The 19,241-nt window shown below is 39.6% G+C and overlaps 2 protein-coding genes across 2 annotated transcripts; both read right to left on the bottom strand.

Annotated features, from left to right (window-relative positions):
- Positions 1-589: 589 nt before the first annotated feature.
- LOC140950956 (uncharacterized protein CXorf65 homolog) lies at positions 590-5,293 on the bottom strand. Its single transcript, XM_073400169.1, has 5 exons — positions 4,537-5,293; positions 4,349-4,435; positions 4,113-4,229; positions 2,008-2,082; positions 590-915 (listed from the first exon to the last, which is right to left on the bottom strand). The coding sequence occupies exons 1-5, from the start codon at positions 4,559-4,561 to the stop codon at positions 713-715; spliced, it is 507 nt and encodes a 168-aa protein (XP_073256270.1). The 5' UTR covers positions 4,562-5,293; the 3' UTR covers positions 590-712.
- A 592-nt stretch (positions 5,294-5,885) lies between these two features.
- LOC140950875 (uncharacterized) lies at positions 5,886-17,945 on the bottom strand. The gene is made up of 15 exons (XM_073400093.1): positions 17,645-17,945; positions 17,427-17,463; positions 17,209-17,280; positions 16,025-16,133; positions 15,738-15,801; positions 15,231-15,324; positions 14,961-15,017; positions 13,458-13,577; positions 12,851-13,069; positions 11,732-11,919; positions 10,138-10,913; positions 9,391-9,654; positions 9,126-9,313; positions 7,592-7,800; positions 5,886-7,389 (listed from the first exon to the last, which is right to left on the bottom strand). Exons 1-15 carry the CDS (start codon positions 17,773-17,775, stop codon positions 6,930-6,932), a joined length of 2,988 nt encoding a protein of 995 aa, XP_073256194.1. The 5' UTR covers positions 17,776-17,945; the 3' UTR covers positions 5,886-6,929.
- Positions 17,946-19,241: the final 1,296 nt, after the last annotated feature.

Here is a 19,241-nt window from a genome sequence, read left to right as displayed (position 1 = left end):
TTTTTTTACTTCAGACAACATTGATTCGGGGGAAATGTTTAAATGTTTGTTAAAAGCACCCGTTTTAAACAAGTGTGTCAACTACTTTTGTCCCTGATTGTAGCAACAAAGGCCTATTACCCTTGTATGGAGAGTCATTAAAGATGTTTTATACGCAGTTGGCCATTGGCACGATGGTCTCATTTTACTTTTATGACCAGAATCCTTTTCGTCTTCTTTTTTTCTTTCATATTTGAATTTTGTTATCCCAGCGAACTTTGAATAACAAAAGTCCTAATTTGCACAAGAAAGTAAAACCTTGATGGATTCTGGCCGTGGTGTTAAAATGACGTCACATCTTCGTCACACGTCATGGCCATTTTTACGTTGTGTTTGACTCGGAGACTGGGTCAATGTTGTGTCGACTTGCATTTTGGGAATATTTTGGGAGACGAATTTTGACCCAGATTCCTTTGCGACCAATGAAAGAGGTGATAACGTCCCCAAAACAGTCCCTGCTGTAATTAGACACAACAACGATCAAGTCCCAGGCTTAACCTTAATATAGCCATCACAGCTTTTTGCTGACGCAGACTCATTTTCGGTTGCCACTTCTCTGGATCTTTGCCTCAAGAAAAGAGAAGCGACAACCGAAAATACGTCTACGTTGAAAAGCTGTTTTTCTCATATCAATTGTAAATCTACTTTATACCCTATTTCTTTGTCCGAGTCATCATCTACTTTCTCTATTTCGCTTCTGTCCCGGCGTTTTCTCTCTCGATGCCTTATTCCTGGCAGCAGAACTCGACATGGGACCGGTAGCTTTTGCCTTAATCCCCGTCTGTCTTCTTTGTAATGAGCCACTGCCTACACGAGGAGGTTTCATGGCGGAGTGTTTAGCGCTTAAACTGTCGCTCTCGCATCTAGAAAGACGCTCTGAGAAAATATAATTTAAATGAATATGTAAGTCAAGTTAAGCGCGTTTAGACAAAAAATTCTTTTTGTGCTCACTCCAGGAGGAAACGTAGTCTACATTTTAAAACAGGACGTTTGTGGGGGGGGGGGGGGGACGGAGGTTTTGGGAGCCTGGGTGAAAAGGGGCAGCAGAGGTATGGAAGGCGTAGGAGGAAATGGCGGAAGGTGAGAGTTCTAAAAGAGCCGGAAGAGGAAGGAAAAGGAGGAGAAGGGTGGAAGCTAAGAAAACAGAGACGGGAGCCGGGAGCCAGGAACCGGAAACCGTTTCTCGAGGCAAAATGTGCGGTGAAGGAAGGTTTCACTGCTCGCCATGTTTGATTGCCTAGGCGCGCATGAAGCCAAATGTTTGACAAACAGGAAAAACCCACGAGTAAGAAACTACATTTTCCAGGGTTAGCCTAAACAGGTTCTTACATAAATGGTGGTTAACATAAATTTAGGCTTTCTAGGTTCTTAATAGGTTCTTAATTTCTTGCAAAAAATTATGTCGTTGCTAAGAAGATTTTAGTGATCAGCACCCTTAAATTTGCATACCTAATGATTGTTTATATTTTAATATGACCATAATAGAGATCTATTCTCACATGAATTTTAATTTCTTGAGTCAAAACAACTTTATATACATGATTGTGCTGTAAAACACAATATTATAAACATTTTCTCAATGACCTCAATCAAACAACATTTATATATGTACTAACTTGAAAATAAGGACCTTTCTCCAAATTTTAGGCAAAAGAGGTTCTTATATAGAGGGGGCCTAAATTGCAAATTTTAGCCTAACAGGTTCTTAAATGTTGGGTTCTTACTCGTGGATTTTTACTGTACGTGTTGACGTAACCTGACAAAATTGACGAATCATAGGGTATACCAAGAGAGAATGGGTATACCAGAAGCTCCATTTCCCCGTCCCTCCCAGTCCCCCTCACCCCATGCGGTTTTCGCGCAACTTAATTTTCGATCCGCTTTCCCGGCTGCTATCCTGGAGCCTGGAACAGGCTAGTGAAATGACAATAGACGAATCATAACGTTTTAACGTGATCACTAACTTACCTAGAAACGCTGGAGTTACAGTAATCATGTCATTGAGCATTGGTGTGTACTGGTCACCTTCATTTTCACCCTTTTCTATGAAAGTAACACAAACCAATAAAGATATTCGGGTAGTTTAAATCTTAATTTTGTAACAGGTGTAATAACAATGAACACAAGTCCTTACTTAGTCGCCCCCACCCTGTTTTACTTTTTGTATTATTATATGTTATTTTACGGCGAAACTGAGCAGTTCCCAAAATAAAATAACCAGTGACTGGGTACCTTCGTTTATAGGAAATCATTCATCTAGCGCGAAAACTTGCAACTGGTAGAAAGCGCGGGAAAACATAATTATCAATAACTATTACTAATTATAATTTATTACTCCTACTATTAGTCTCGCATTGTAAATAGTTTTAGCTTTATCCTATTCGTAAAATTTTGTAGTCTCATGTAAATAGTTTTTACATTTTATCTTTTTAATTAGTTATTATATATATATTTTTTAATTATAATTATCTATTCATTTTTTAATTTCTGATTTTAATATGTAATACCTGCAAACTAGCTTGTGAATTTTCTCACAAATACCTAAGCGTGTATTTTACACAATAAACTTGACTTGACTCTTGACTTGACATGCAAGTATTACATAAGCGAAGGAAAATAATTGTAGTAAATATTGCTAAGAGGTATTAGCGGAGGCAAAATTCATGTCTACTTTGCTACTTCCTGGCCCCAGTTGTTCGAAAGGTGGATAGCGCTATCCAATGGAAAAATTACTATCCAAAGGATAGCGCAATTGGTTTTCGTAATACCTATCCTCTGGATAGCGATTTATCCGGTGGATAGCGTTATCCAATTTTTGAACAACCGGGGCCTGGTGGGTAAAAAGTGGGCGCATGTATCTGAATGTAGTTGGCCATCAGGGGTTGGTGTTGTGTCGAATTGCACTATGGGATTGTTTTGGGAACAAATTTCGCCCTAGTTTCCTCGTAAAAGCTGTAGTGCCAAAATAGTTCCATAGTGCAATTCGACACAATATCGACCCAGTCTCCTTAAAAGGTCAAGGGGCTCACAGTAAAAAACCCTCATTTTCAAAACGAGGGTAGGTGCAAAATCTTTCTTGTGATAATGGTTTCATTTCCTTGAGGATAAAAATAGTATTTTCATATCAATAGCTTCGTAAAGAACCTCAGTTTGAAACAGAGGCTCGGGTAACTCAGAAAGGGGATTTTTTTCCTTAAGAAAGGCCATCATCTATTTATGTTATTGAGAAGGATTCGAAATTTAAATCTTTCTGTTTTATTATCTTTTAACAATATTTCAATAGCGATGTCTAGTTCATGCAGCAAAAGCTGGTTTAAATGGGGATAAAAAGTAATAAAGAAAAGTAACGGAATTATTCAACAACAAATGCCGGAAAAGGAGGGTGTTCGCGTTATAAAAAGAATAACAACGCGTCCCATAAATTAAGGCAGTTAAATATAATTTCACTCTCTCCATAAAGTTCAGACAAAACAAACTTAATAAATTATTTAAAACTGTCTCAGAAAAAAATATATTTCTATAAGTCCTCAAATATCAGTTTGTCAACTCAGCCTAATTTATCCTTAAAATAAATGTGTGAACTGAATAAGCTGAAAATCTTGCATATGACTTTTTTAAGCGAGGTCTACGTACCAGGCGACATCTGTTGCTTCGAAAAACCTTTTAATAAGAATGTTCGTTTGCCACACTTTTAGCTTTAAGTTCTTATGATTTAGAATTCAGCATATGCTTGATGGTCGTAAATAAATAGGCAGTCTTCTAACGGGCAACGTATAACTGAGTTTTGCTTAAAGTTATCTCCGGGTTATTTTCTAGATTCACTGTCACAAATTTTGATCTGAGTAACGAGAGTCCTTGATAAACACTGTTGAAAGCATGAAGCACTGAGAGAGTAGTTTAAAGATGATTTTTATAGAAAGATATGAAAGATGATAAGCAACTTTATTCAAGTTCATATATATAGAGCGAGAACAGTTAAGAGTCAAGATTAACTTCAGATAGCGTCCAAATGCTTTAAAGAGAGTAAACAACTCAATCAACGGGAGGGTTTAACTTATCAGTTACCAACTTACTTTCAACTCTTATTAAAACAAATGACTCCCGCTCTTTCAGAAGTTCTGTGGCGTAAATCAAAGGATGGTTGACAAGGAATTTAAGATTTCCAGATTCATCAGATAAATCGACAGTGGCTGAAAGAAAAAAATAGACAAAGTTTATTGATGTCAGGTCAAGTTTACGAGTCTGTGGGATGACATTTAGCTCACGTAATGCTATTAAACTAACTCTAAATAAAAGTTGCGTATCTCACCATCTTTGGTGCAATTACATCGTCGCTTAATATCGTCTAACAATATGTCTGTCCGACAGTTCGGGTTAAAAATCGATTCTTCACCGTCTGTAAGAGTAGAAATAGATTCAATTTGATTTCTTTCGGTTATTATGGAATTAGAAACGTGCAATGATAATCAACGTCTATGACCTTATATTAAAACTTACCTCCGAAACGCACTGTTATAAACATTATCTGGCTTTCGAAAACTGAATCCTTTTCTTGTTAAAAGAACTTTATTATTTTTATGCTAAATTTCTCGCATCCATGCCGGCAATGTGAAATTTATAGAGCATTGAAAGGTTTGTGCGAAACAATACCGTCTCTTCAGAAACCACGATAAACAAACGAAGCGTGGAGTCCAATGAAATGGAAGATTAACTTTACAAAGGGGAAATATAATTACCATGGACATATAGTTCATTCCAATTATTTACAATAGGATTTAGCACCCTTCAGAAAGACCACTTTTAAGAATAATTTTATCTCCATGGACTGCTTAAAACATACTAAAAAATATCCTGGGAGGGTTTACAGTGAATCCTTTTTTTTCTCTGCATGTCTAAGAAAATTCAGAGCAATAACTATCGCTACAGGGAGGTAACGCTTATATTAGCCTTCACGCTAAAGGATTTTATGTACAAACTTGAAAATTAGCATTGGGTATTGAATTGCGAACTTCAGTGTTTTAACTCTTAACACTAAACTTACATTCCTCTAAACTTTGAAATCAATTTATGTCGATACACTAAATGTATTTTTAGGTCTTCAACTGCATGTATGTCTTTTAATTCGTTTGGTTGCGTGGGCTAAACTTGGCCAACAAGAAGATTCGTGAACAAGTACTGCCAGGTGCCTAGCAACGGGAGAGCCACAGGCTTACCATATATTTTTTCTAAGGAATTCTGTAAGATCAGTCCTGGTAAGATAGACACTTCATCCAACAACAGATATATACCTAGGGAAATATATTAATGTTTAATTTTGGGGATCACGGATTTAAAGTTTAAATCCATGAGTTCCATAATTCTGACACTGCACACTGCACGAAAAGACTTTGTTTCGGAGGATTATATCCATATCCTGCAAGTATATTTTGCGGATAATTTTTGGCCGTTCACACCCTAACTGAAACGTGGTTTTCTTCTCCATAGTATACGGTTGGAGAAATAAAACAAGCTTCATTGCTTTTTTGGTGCTCAAAAGAATTTAATAAAAAATATAAATAAATAAATAACTAGAATGAGCATATAGGTGTTTAGTAAAATCCAACTAGTGGTCCATTTTCAATGCTGCGTTCTGATTGGTTGAGCTACTACTAGGCTGTGTCCACTAGTAGAGAAAAGTGCCGGCTTTGAAAATCAAAACAGTGGCGGCTGAATCACGTTTTGCTAGCTAAAGTTGTTTCGTCTCGATATTTTTGACCAAATAATTGGATTTTACTAAAACAATTATTCCTCTCGAGTCAATTATTCCGCCTCCAAGTCAATAGCCCATTCGGCCTTCGGCCTTATTGCTAATAGGTAGGTATAAGTAAGGAAAAGAAAAGATTCATTAACAAAGGCACGGCTTTCTTCAATATTTTAATTTAGAAAAATATTTATTACGTAGCCTGTAAACTGAATAAATCCTTAAGTACAAAAATCTACACATCTTGACTTTATCTGTCTGTTTTCTTACAGCAAGCTTCGTGCTTTTATCTAAAATGTAGTTTAAAACTAACTTTGAAACTGATAAGCAGTATTTCAAACCCTACAATAGAGTGATTTTCCTTGACCCGTGAAATAGGTAGGAGAATACTACGCACTATTATGCACTAATTCTATTGTCCTCTTTCATTTACCTCTTGCCATTTCGCACAATTTGTTTGTATCTGTTTCACGGTTCAAGTAAAATCACTTTATATCTCAGTTGCCATTCTGCTACATTTTTTCTCCATATTTCGCCACGTAACTGAAATATCTTCTTGTTCCTTTATTAAATTTATTTCTCCTCTTACTACGACGTCACTCGCAAGCACAATCAGTTTACCTTCCTTTTAAAACAAGAGGGAATTCTGGTTGTTGTTTTTTTTTTTTACGGGGGGAATGATGTTGATTTCGGAAGGAAATAAATCAGGGAAGAAAAGGTATACACATAAACCAGTTAGTGCGCTAATGGGATCAGAGGCTTCTTGTTATGGTGGTGGACTATCTGGTAATCGTCTACCAATTATTCACTTCATATTTTAATTTTTAACAAACCCCAAATCCATTTTTTTCCAAATTTCCAAAATTTCAAACATCCCCAACTAATTTTTATACATTAAACACATTCGGAAAATTATTCAAAAATTCACAAAAAATTATTGAACCAAGGACTTTAACAAAATAGAGTCATTATTTTTTGATCGAATAAAATATTGGTTAGATAGAAATTAAGAAAAAGGTCGGAAATAAACGAAAAACAATGCTTTTAACCAGAATGCCCCCTTAAGCATCTCCCACACTTCCCTATCTACGTCTGCTTTTCCTCTTCACCATTTCAGCAAAGTACCGTCAGTGGGTTTCTTTGTTCCATTTTATATCTCCACATCTTTTCCACTGGAAGTCACTTTTCCAGTACTCCTTCTCTTCTCTTTCCTCTCCATTGCATTTTGAGCAAACGATTCCTCTGTAGTTACCTCCTTCCAATCACCTCTTTCTTGTATTTCACCTATTCCTTCCTCCAACCCTCTCCTATCCGCAGCCACGTCTTGTGAACGTCGTCTCCCCTCTCTATCTGTAGTCCCCTCCTGTTTACCTCCTTCCATATCGTTCCCCTCATCCTCCCTCCCTTGTCTGCTCCGTCTCCCCTCCTTCGCCACGATGCTTTCCACCCTGCTGGCTTCCTTCATTCTCCTGTCCGCTTCTTCCTGCACTTGCTCCTCATGGAGCTGTTTCCTCCACTGATCCTCTATCACCAACATCAGGTCATGGCTCCGCCGGCTGCGGTAGTCGGGTTGAGGTTCCCGAGCAGCTGTAGCCAACAGAATCTCCTGCCTATAAAGGACATTCAGGTGAAACTTAGCGGGATAAATTCTCTAAAAATAGACTGAATGTCTTCCGTGACATTCAAAGGGGCCAAATCAAATTATTTGCTTTATTTCTAAGAAGCTAAAACTTTTTTTAGCATCAGTTTGGAGGTACGTATCAAGTAAAAACAGATTCATAGATCTGCACACAACAAAGTAATTCAACAAACCTTAAAGAAGGACGCTTGGGTCCCTTCTTGACGAAGGCAGTAGATTTGGGCAGCGGAGTAGTACGTGCCCGAGACCTGGGACGACTGCTCAAGGGTACAACGGGAGGAAGGGGAGGAAGTAATATCGCTGACAATCTGCTTGCAGACCAGGACGGAAATGAGTTTACGACGTCGAGCAGTGGAAGCTTCTTATCGAGTTCCGATTCAACCTGAAGAAAAAACGACAAAATTATTTAATCATCGCCAGCAAAAATTATGATCGCAGCGAGCCACAATGAGTTGACGACACTTAACCCTTTAAACCTTAAAATCAAAATTTGAATTCTCATTTGTTGCCCCTATTCATTTCCTACAGAAGTAGTGGAGGGAAGTTGATAAAATATCAAGCAAATTCATCGTGTGTGATCATGTCCGAAATTCTCATGATTACTCTGTTTTACAAAGAAATGATATTACAAGGAGAAATTTGATGCTGATCACTCTCAGCGCTTAAAGGGTTAAAGGGACACAAGTATTTCAGTTCTTGAAACTGTCATGTGTCACCTTCTCTAAATAATAAGGACCTTACGAAACCACGACGGCGACGGCAACGTCAAAAAGCAATAGGTTTAGTTAGCAAAACAATAACTCTGCACGCTTTTTTGTACATTTCTTTGCCGTCCCTACACGAATACGACGTGAAATGACCAAACGTTTTTTTGAGGACGGGAACGGCAAGGTGATAAATCCCATGATTTCTGTCTGAACTCGGGCGCGGCCCTCTCCAACATAAATTCCCTTCTTTTAAGTAACTGGGCGACTTGGGATAATCGAGAAATGGTTTGAAAGGATGCGGAGTTTCCATGGACGTCGGCGTTGTCGGATCGTAAGGTCCCTAATGTAAGTCTGGCCCACGTTGTTCAAAAGTTGGATAGCGCTATCCACCGAATATATCACTATCCAACGGATAAGTTATTAAGAAAACCAATTGCACTATCCACTGGATAGAGATTTATCCAGTGGATTGCGCTATTCAACGTTTGAACAACCGGGGCCTGGTTTGTTTGTTTTTTTTAATGTCCAGTTTCATTCGCCTCTTTAGAAACCAGGAGACTGGAGCGAGTTAACTTTTGCAAAGACTTCTGGGACTGTAACTGGTGACAGGGAAAACAGTTGGATGCATCCCCAGTAATGATCCCAGAAGTCTTTGCGAAAGTTAACTCGGTTCAGTTTCTTTCACGTTCCTAAAATAGCAAACAGCAACAACAGTTTATTCAATTTGCAAATTAATAATTTAGGACTATGAGTTGATACGCCTCACTGACAGCGAGAGAGATTTATTTGACTGTTTTCATACGGAATGATTCAACGATTCACCAAAAGATGTCAACATCAAAAGTTTTACGCCAACATAACCGAAACTCTTCCAAGCATTTTTAAAAACAGATTTGCTTTCAGTTTAACAAGGTTTACAAGATTATCGGCGGCTACTGAGATTTCAATTATAATGACCATTTGGTTTGTTTATAAGTCCCTCGTGTTACATTAAGCCCACCTGAGCTAGTTTCCAGGCTTCTAAAACACGGACATCTCTCTCCAGCGAATGATGTCTCATGAGTTGTGCCCAGGCCGCTCCACATATTCCATCTTTTGTGCTATCGCCACCACAGTGACGGCAAATTCGCACTAGGCCTTGCACGGCCGCAAACCTGACTCTCCAACTCCAATCTTTGTGTTCATTCCCTGTAAAATAAGGAGGTACTACATAAATATTTATCGGTAAAGCAGTAAAAATAAAGCAAATGAAGCCTTAACGATACCTTCTACGACAGGCAATCTGATTTTCAGCAAGTCCAAGAGCCCCAAGCCCTCGCTTGACATGGCGTTTCTCTTGCCATAGACGGTAACCTTGCGATTAGCCTCGCTTCCAAGCAGAGCAGTTTTCTGAATGGCAGAGCTCTGTCCGTTCATGCAAACTGACGTCATACAGTCGGTGTAGAGGTACGCTAGTTCCCAGCGCCACCCGGTTAGCCCGGCTGCATTAGAAAACAGTGAAGTTCCGGTTTTCACGCTGCTTTTGTCATCTGCAAGAAACGAAGTTGAAAAGATTACATGAGTAAAAACGTTTACCTCATTCTAGATTTTTTCTTCTACAACTGTTAGTATGGTGACAAGAGAGAGAGAGAGAGAGAGAGAGAGAGAGAGAGAGATTAGAATACAGAACCTTCTTAGCCTGAGAAAACAGTTGACACTTCGCGACGTCACCACCGTTTTCTCCGCGAAATGACATCCGAGGGACGACTGCAGAAATTACACGCTGATGACGTCTCAATGGTGGCGTCGCGAAATGTCGACTGCTTTCTCCTTTCGGATCATTATACGTTTCTAGGAAACTGCCCACCTACCCCTCCCCTAAACCAACATTTGCCCTAAGTAAGAAGTAGGTGTTAATGTTGGCTTAGGGGAGGGGTAGGTGGGCAGTTTCGCAGAAACGTATTCGAAGCGTTTTAGAAAGGTCAACGACCGAAATGACGGTCGAATTGGAAATTTGCGGCGAGTAAGCTCACCTTCCTCTGCTAGTGGAATGCTAACTGAGCTTCCCTGTGTAAACAAACTCTCTTTTGTCAGGGACCGCTCCATCTGTGCCTTAGGGACTCCACTCTCAGTATTCACAACCTCAGCATCCTCTTGAACGTTAAACCGCACTGCTGTTCCACCGCGGGCGCGAACAGAGTTTTCAGTTTCTTTGTTAGGAATACTCTGTCTATATGACTGCGTTGGTGACTTTGCTGGTTTTTCAGCGTCGTCTTCGGAGTCGGAAGACATTTCGTCTTTCTTAGCAGCTGTTTTCCGCGTTTTCTTAAACGTTTTTGAGACGCTCGTGGCTCTCTCCATCACGTTATCTAATCTTCCACGATGCCCGCTTTCTACGCTACTAACATCTGCAAAGCTGGCTTCAGACGATGCATCACTGGCAGTATTGCGTGACGTGACGCTCACTGCATCATCCTCCGGTTGTTTAACCGACGTATCTTCGAGGCCAAGGTCAGCAAAATCACGCAATCCTCGAACGAAACTAGGCGTCTGTCCAATGGACATAAATCCCGACGCAGTATGAGCTTTGTCCACGTTCAAATGCAAATCGTCTGGCAGACTTTTGGTCTGATGTCCAGCGATAGTCGACAGACAGTTATTGCATAGGTGAACGTGACGCGCATGTTCGTCTGAAATCTCTGCTGGTCTCGCAAACATTCCAGCAGCGAGAGCTTGGAAAGTGCGAAGAACGGCAATGTCACGCTTTGATACTTCTGTTAGAACTTGAAAAGCGCAACAGACGTCTAACCTGTGCCAGGAGTAAAAAGAGACGAAAGGCTGGGTAAGATAAAGGGATGGGCAGACGCCACAGCGAAACCAACCGATCGGAGCTTGACCTGGTATTAAAGACTTGGCACCTCCCTACAGGGCGACGATTATCATGTAGCATTTTACTGATACGCAGCCCCCCCATGTAAGGAAATCCAAACAGTCTTGGATTCTGGATTCCAAGCCATGGATTCAGGATTCCAACCACTGGATTCCGGATTCTTTGCAAGAAGGGTAACTTGGATTTCGGATTCCAGTCTTAAGTTGGATTTACAGCAATTTCAGTTTTGAACAGAGTGAATGACCACTTAAGCTTTGTAGTACTTTGCTTAGGCTTTTGCAGATTTCTCTCGGTTGATCGTGAACAATTATGAATATGGCAGGTATATACCTACCAACTTTTTGTAATTTATAGACGAGTCATTTTCATCCTGAGAGTGCCAGGAATTTTTTTGTTGAGGTGCGATATCATAATATCCGAAGATGTCCGAAGACGTTCTGAAGACGTTCCGAAGAGTTACGTCTAATCAAACACGGGAACACGAAGGAACACGACCTCGTCTGCAGTGAGTTTCCCTTCTAAAATAAGTGAATTCGGAGAAAGTCGATCACTCACATGGACTTTTCTTTTCTCCTATTAGTTCAAGTTTCTTTAAATAATTAATACATTTTTCAAAATGTGTCAGTTAATGATGCAATGGCTCAAACTTTTCTACCAGGCGTGAGATCGAAGTTTTCGATCAGCAGGCGTGACACTGGGCAGGTACACAGATATAATGCTATGGACTTTGTTCTTACCATAACTCAGTAGTCAAGCCTGTCCCACACATGCTCAGTCCCTCCAACGCTTGTCTCAGCCCAGTCACCCTGTGCATGACACTCCTCCAAACATCCAAAGCATGCCAGAGAGTTGGTGACAAGTCATGGATAGTGCTGGCTGCTGCTGGACTGTGTGGAAGGCTCAAGCTGATGGCCTCATTAAAACCCTAAATGAACAAAGAAAACATGTCCAGTAGGAAATTCAAATTACGGTTTCTTTCTTTTGACAATACTTACATGGCTTACATGAGGCCTGAAGTTTAAGTCAAGTTAATTCTTAAGCCGGTGCGTCAACATCGTGACAGGTGATGATGATGACGATGACGACGATGATGATGATAATAGTGAACTTATGCAACAGGACGGGAGAGGAAAGAAGACGGCAAACCTCGTGTGACAACCATGACAATAATTTTCACGACCAGCGTTTTGCCGTGCACTTCTTCCTGCCGTCCTTTTGCGTAAACTCACTAATGACGATGACGACGATGGTGATGACGATAATGACGGTGATGATGATGGTGGTGGTGATGATGATGACGATGATGATGATGACGACGATACTGATGATGATGACCCACCGAACCTATGAAATTTTGTCCACACCACCGGGGTGTACGTCCCCTACTCTTTTCGAACAGTAACATATATTCTTTACTTCCCACTAGAGTCACATCAGTGAAACTGCTGTGTGACACATCCAAGAATACTCGAATGTCTGAACAGTTGCAAAACAAAAGCAGTACTTATTCCTCAATTATCATAAGACCCTGAGTGTTCGTCCGGCCTACTATTTCGACGTTTGCCTCTCACGAAGTCGTTATTGGGGTTTCATCACGCGTTCTTTCATTGTATGACCAGTCAAAAGAAGGTCTGCTTGGGAGGCTACTATTTATGCCTGTCAGGAAGGGAAATAATTTATTGTCTTGCATGGAATATTTTTGGAATGAGGCTGGTAATGACCTTTAGTGTTACAACTGGTGAAGTTCGCATCGCAAATGAGGTGGTCTTTTAACACGAGATATTTTGGAGGCAAGAGAGCAACAACAAAAGTTTGACTGTGCAGACTCAAGTTTTCAAATATTGTGCCCTAGTTACCAGATCTCCACTGCCTTGATATGGCTCTTCTTCCTCTTCCTCTTCCAACAACAGTGGTAGTCCCACCCTCCCTCCCTCAGTAGTTTCCACAACTGGAACGTCCACATTCTGGGCTGCGGGTTCTGGTTCCTGAGCAGTGGCTGCTCCCACAGATGCAGGCTCTATGACTTTAGAGTCTTCAGGGTTTGGTTCACCACAGCCAGTACAGATAAGACGGCCCTGAGAGAAGGCATACACAACAAATGTAACTAACAAAGAGAACAAATATTTCTGAATGTTAGTTTGAAGAATGTTAGCAAATCTAGGGATAGTTGCCATGACAGCAACAGCATTGCTCATAAGCAGCACTGAGTAGTAAACGGATGGATTAAGCGATCAATCTAGGGTTCTGAAAACTGCCCTCCCCTAAGCCAACATTAACACTTACTTCTCACTCAGTGAAAAGTATTGGCATAGGGGAGTGGTAGGTGGCTATAGATTGGGCAGTTTCCTAGTTGCAACTTACCCACAATCAGAATTAACCAGGCTTCAAACAACAAGGCCCAGTACTTTAACATTTAGTTACTGACCAAGATTTTCTCTCTCGTAATTTAAAAAGAAAACTCACCACTTCTTTGATATATCTAACTGCCAATAAAGCCCCTGGAAATGACTTGTATGATTCTTCCTGTTGATCGGGGAGACTTGAAAGGTACTTGAGCAGTGACCGCTTTTCTTCTTGATAACTCTGCAAAATTAAGAGAATTAGCACACACAAATGACATAAGAAAGGTATAATGCCGCTAATTTTAACTAGTTGCTTTTTAAACAAAGGATGATAATTTCAAACCAGTACTTAACTGGCCCTTTATCATCAGTTTTCCTTACAAGCAGGCCTTACCAGGATAGCAAAAAGATTTCTTGACACTTAGGGCAGTTTCCATTAGTCATTCAACTGGCTGGCTAGACCAGCCAATTATTGTTGTTATTCTACTGTTAGAATCAGATCTCTCCAGTCAAATTAGTCTTTTTTTAATTCTATACACAACATTGTTGGGTTTCTGGTGAAACTAAGACAGGTAAAGGTAAAAGCACACAAGCCAAATGGCCAGAGCTTATCCTGGTTTCCTTAGCAGGAAGCACGCCTAGGAGTGTTGCTACTTCCACCCTGGACAGGATGCTAGTCCATCACAAGGTTATGCATTGCAGTATGTCACTGGTCCTATTTACACACCTACGTGAAGAGAGGCAAAGTCAGGGCTTCTGATATTTTGTGGTCGTGGAGCCGTGAAATTCGGGTAAATCCGCGAAATCCCGCAAAATTCACAAAAACACACAAAATTTCGCAAAATTCAGTAGAAATCTTATCAAATACATGTCGGTACAGCATTTTTGAAACTTATCTCAGGTATTGGGGCTATTTACTTGCTGTAAACATGCAAATTTATCTTGAAACTTTGTCACTGAAATGTGCAAACAGCTTCCTGAAACTACCAGGCGTAGATTATGTTGCGAAAAACTGGGCACTATCCATTGTGGTAAAGGCTTTGACATTGCTTCATTTCTGGAATGTATTGTTGTTGCAAGAGCAAATGATGACCTCTGTTAGAAAAACATTAAAAATGCTGGTCTGATCAGCACAAAAACCGATCGATTCCTAGCAAAATTTGCCCTGAAAATAACCACAAAATACGCTTTTTCTTTACCGATTGCTTTTCAGTGAAGTTTGCCCCAAAAATTTCTGCAAAATCGGCTGATTTTTCCACGAATTTGTCCCCAAAAATCCCGCGAAATTTGACCTCTTTTTCCGCAACCTATCAGAAGCCCTGCAAAGTGGAGTAAGGTTCCTTGTCTGAGGAAACAACGCGGTGGGCGAGGCTTGAATGCTGGACCTCCAAATTTGGAGTTCGAGGTGTTAACCGCTCAGTCACACACACCTCCAAGGACTGGGTTTCTGGCAAAAACTCTCTCAAAAAGCTCATTTCATTTTCAAGAACAATGGTCTGGCCAGCCAATTTTGACATTTGGAAAGTGCTTTTTAATAAAGCTCATAGGCATCATCATCATCAGCAGCAACTAATCAATGGGATATAGCATTACAATCTTCAAAGGAATCAGAGATTTATGTTACCTTGAGATCCTGTGTCATGTTGTGGTAATACAATCTTGAAAATGCCAGGTGACCCATCTGAAAGAAAAACACAAAAAAAATATTAAACTAAGTAAGAGTAGGGTAGAGGAAACAAAGATTGATTTGGACAAAATGCAGGACCACCAGAATCATGGAGCTAGAAATGTAACTTATAATATTGGATTTTGATGGCTGCCATTAGTAGCTTGCAGCCAGTGATTTTTGTTGGCTATTTAACACAAGAAATAATACCAGTTACGTTTGCCATACCTTAATGAGTTTTAGTTCAGCTGTTCGAAGACAAGCTGGGCTCATCACACACTTTCTCAGCCAGTGAAGGCAGCTCTTTGCAAGATACAGCAAACTGAGAGTCAAAAGGGAAAAAAATTCAATGCTGACAAGAAGACACTCAACAATAAATTTATAACTAATTTTTTGTCACCCTCAAGAAGAAGTAATTGTGTAAGTGCCGAGCTGCATGTGAAATATGTCCACTCATTTTCTTTAAATTTGGAGGGGGCCTTTTTGTATAGATCAAGCCCTTCAATTAACAAAATTTTGTAACATTATAATAATTATAATGTTACAAAATTTTGTTAATTGAAGGGCTTGATCTATGCAAAAAGGCCTCCTCCAACTGTATCATTAGTTTGAACCTTTAACTTAAAATCACCTGAAAATTGACAAAAAAATTAGCAATAGCCATAGGGGAATTTTCTTTTATATGGGAAGTTTTCTTGGAGAAGAAATATTGGCTACAAAGTCAGTTTGGCTTACCTGGGAAGTTGATCTTCTGCAGGAGGAGCATGTCCAAGAGATGTGATCAGCAAGTCTAAAGTTTCTGTAGCAAAATAGTTTTAAAAATGTAAATCTCATGTTTCTGTACTTGTAGCTGTATTACCTCTTTTCATAAAGTCTTATTTTAAAAGTTAGGAGACAGTTAACATCTTGCTTTACAGCTCCATATTTTATTGACAGTTGATGTTGTTTAGTCAATTAATGACCTGGGATTAAGGTTTCATCAACAAAAGAAGTACTAACTTTGTGTCTCATAAACCTCTTACCCTCTTGCACTGCTCTGCTTGTACACTGAGCCAGTAATCCAAGTTCTGTCCATGATTTGCCCAAATCAACATGATCCCCTTTACCTCCTGATAGAATACCAGCTCTCCTCTGCAAACGGAAATATTCATTTAAAACCAGAAACACCAAATTTCCTTTTTTTTTGTTTTTTGGATGTAATATCTTTATTTTTAATCCCTTACTGAAAATTTTTAAGGCTCAAAAATTCAGGATTGTAAATTGTAATTGTAAATATCTTATTATCCACTCCCCTCAGGGCTTTTCAGGGATAATTTACAACACTGGTTGGGGGACTTTGCCAGACTGCTTAAGGTGCAGTTTACCAGTACTGAAGGAATGAGTGATGATGCCCCCATACATGAGTGTGAAAGTGAGATAGACCACTACACCGGGCACTACGTGCCCTACTCTTTACGAAGAGTGTGTGGGTTCTTTAACGTCCCACAGATTTATTACATGTGCAAGGGCTTGTGAGACGGGGCCTACGGTTTATCGTCCTTATCCGAGAAGACTAGAAAGTCTAACCATTTGCAGATGTTATTACAAAGGCAGCACTTTCTCCTCAGTTATTTAAAGACCCTGAGTGTTGGTCCGGCCGGGGTTTGAACCTACGGCCTCCCGCACAGCAGACCGGCGCTCTCCCAACTGAGCTAACCGGGCGGCGGCAGAATGGGATTTTGGAGGGTAAATTTTACGTCCATTAGGATTTGTTTGGGTCCTGTTTAAAGTCATTAGGCCAGTTATTTAAACGAAGTTTAGCCAGTATTTAACAAAACCGAGTTCTAAGCCATTTTCAATTAGCCGAACACTTTTATGTGAACACCATTTATTGTGAACAATTTCATCAAAGCATATAAAGTACACCAGAAAAGCATTTGTCTACTTAAAATAACCCATTAAGGAAGAGATCTGGAGGTCCAAAGATTTCCTAAAGTGCAGCCTAAGTTAGATTTTGTTTAAATAACCAACCCATAGGGTTTTTTTGGAATTTGATTCGTGTCCCCTTTTGATCATCTGCATCACTTTAACTACACAGTACCCCCTTGGCTGGGACTGGTAGGGGTGCAGCAGTGACAGTTATCTCTTGAAGTACATTTATTGTTCTCTTGTGACACTTTAATCTTTGATCTTTAATCTTTAATTGATATAATTGCCTACACTGTACCTTTGCCCTAGAGATCATTTTTAGAGCAACTCCTTCAAGTTCCCTTCTGTCTTCTTCATTACTGTCATTAAACTAAAAATTGACAGAAATAAGTTTATAAGCTTAATTAATCAAAAAAAATTCTTCAAGCACTGCACTTTTGTACTTAACCTTTTGGATGTGTGCATCAGCAAGAAAGCAACAGAAGGGGAAAAATTAAAAATGGCAAGACCACTCACCTTAGCAATAAAATCTTCTGTGACTTCATATGGTGATCTTCAAGAGACAAAAAACAAAAATAAACTTTATATAACCTATGATATCCTCTTTCACTCCTTAGCTCCTGTCGGTTCCGGGAGTTTATAAATGTTTATAAGCTTATGATCAAATGTAAACCACCCGAAACCACACGAGCTAGGAAGTCTGACCGACTGACATACGAAAATTACTTTCTTACCTGGTTCTGGAAAACGTACGTGGAGGTTCAGTAGCTAAAGACCTCTTTGCGAGCCTGTCTTCTAACGCTAGGCGTTGTGTGTGAGAGATAATCCCAAATTTGTGTACAACAGGCACTCGTTCAACCGGCATTTTTTCGTTTATTTTTCACCTCGTGGCTATCTTACTCCTCTCAAAGGATTCTTGTTCCGTCGAATAACTTGAGTCATTTCTAAAACTCTCAGTTGTACCTTTTTCGTGTCTGCTTTTCGCACTAAAAGCAGCAAACTCTATCTTCACGTTTTTGGCCATCCGAGGCCGCCATATTGCTTTTGGGGTTACCTTAGCAACAACGTCTAAGACGACAAGGAATCCTGGGATGCCACAATGATACACGCGTGACAATCGCGCACATGTCGCGCAATTACTTGAATTTTTGTGTAATACAAAAAGTTTTGTTTTGCATCTAAAATGAGACACTGACAGCTAAGTAAAGTTAATTTTCGAAAAGCTATTTGGTTGATAGCTTCCGACAAAATATAAAGAAACAGAAGAGGGGTCCTTTTACACTGACTCCAATAACTTTTTTTAAGGCTCAAAAAATGAAAACACTGGATAAACACCTTCTGACCACTTCGATGAACAATTGATATATAAAAACAAGGGCAATTTGAATGAAAAAACTTTTGTTCCATTGAGTTCGATGGAAATTATAAAGTAACTTAAGACAGGTAACGAGCAAATAGCTAAAAATCGGCATAACTAATGAGTTTCCAAAAATCAGTATTTACAGTCTTAGGTGCAAAAAATATCACCGATAAAGCTACAAACATATTAAAGCTTTGAAAACAATCAACGTGAAGATGACTGTCAAGTGATCCCATAAGAGCTATTGTTCGATATTGTTATTCAAATAATGCATGACTTACATTGGTCACGCAACGTTGATAACGCAATTCTACTATCTTCTTAAATTGTGGATGTGTATAATGTAACATGAGGGATTTAATCATCAGGGTAAGTACTAATCAAAAGTAACTACGTAGCTTAGGGTCCCTAATAATCAACTACATCGCTCGATTCTATATCTATAGGCTTCAAAATTGTAAAATTCATTCAAACAATTTGCATTTAAAGTTCTTAATTGATATATGTTTACATAGCAACTTAGATGTTTGGATGATCGCGGGAAAGTATAACTCATATCTCAGAGCTTTCTCTAGCAATAATTCTGGTTTAGAAGCAAAGATCGAAGCAATCTGAATACACTGCAGCTTACATTCTCGCGACGTGACCTTTAGATCCATGACAGTATATTTCTGATATTTACATGTCACTCGGTACATTTCAGCAATATATGCACCAGTAATATTACAGGTGCTTTACTGTTTGTTGGATTTAGATAACTTGGAAGTCGTCAATCAACGAAAGCACTAATACGTTAAATACGGTTTTTGATGTCTCGACAATATTTACCAAAACAATATACCATATTTCCTCGAATAAGCGCTCACGCTCTAATAAGCGCCTTCCCCAGATTTATGCCTGGTCGCTCATGTGCCGCCGATATATCTGCCGACGTAGCCGCAGGTACTGCCTGGGCTACTTCTCGGACGAAT

The sequence above is a fragment of the Porites lutea genome, chromosome 10 (assembly GCF_958299795.1).
Source record: "Porites lutea chromosome 10, jaPorLute2.1, whole genome shotgun sequence".
Classification (NCBI taxonomy): domain Eukaryota; kingdom Metazoa; phylum Cnidaria; class Anthozoa; order Scleractinia; family Poritidae; genus Porites; species Porites lutea.
The sequence above is the reverse complement of the archived record's forward strand: the minus strand, read 5'-3'. Positions and strand labels throughout refer to the sequence as shown.

Excerpts from the sequence above, each read along its gene's own strand:
- LOC140950875 (XM_073400093.1), bottom strand. The coding sequence starts at position 17,775 with ATGCCGGTTGAACGAGTGCCTGTTGTACACAAATTTGGGATTATCTCT. Across the intron at positions 16,134-17,208 it reads AAATGATCTCTAGGGCAAAG|AGGAGAGCTGGTATTCTATC; the intron begins GTACAGTGTAGG and ends TTCCGTTTGCAG. Across the intron at positions 15,802-16,024 it reads AAGCAGAGCAGTGCAAGAGG|AAACTTTAGACTTGCTGATC; the intron begins GTAAGAGGTTTA and ends ATTTTGCTACAG.
- LOC140950956 (XM_073400169.1), bottom strand. The coding sequence starts at position 4,561 with ATGTTTATAACAGTGCGTTTCGGAG. Across the intron at positions 4,230-4,348 it reads ATGTAATTGCACCAAAGATG|CCACTGTCGATTTATCTGAT; the intron begins GTGAGATACGCA and ends TTTTTCTTTCAG. Across the intron at positions 2,083-4,112 it reads TGTTTTAATAAGAGTTGAAA|AAAAGGGTGAAAATGAAGGT; the intron begins GTAAGTTGGTAA and ends TTACTTTCATAG.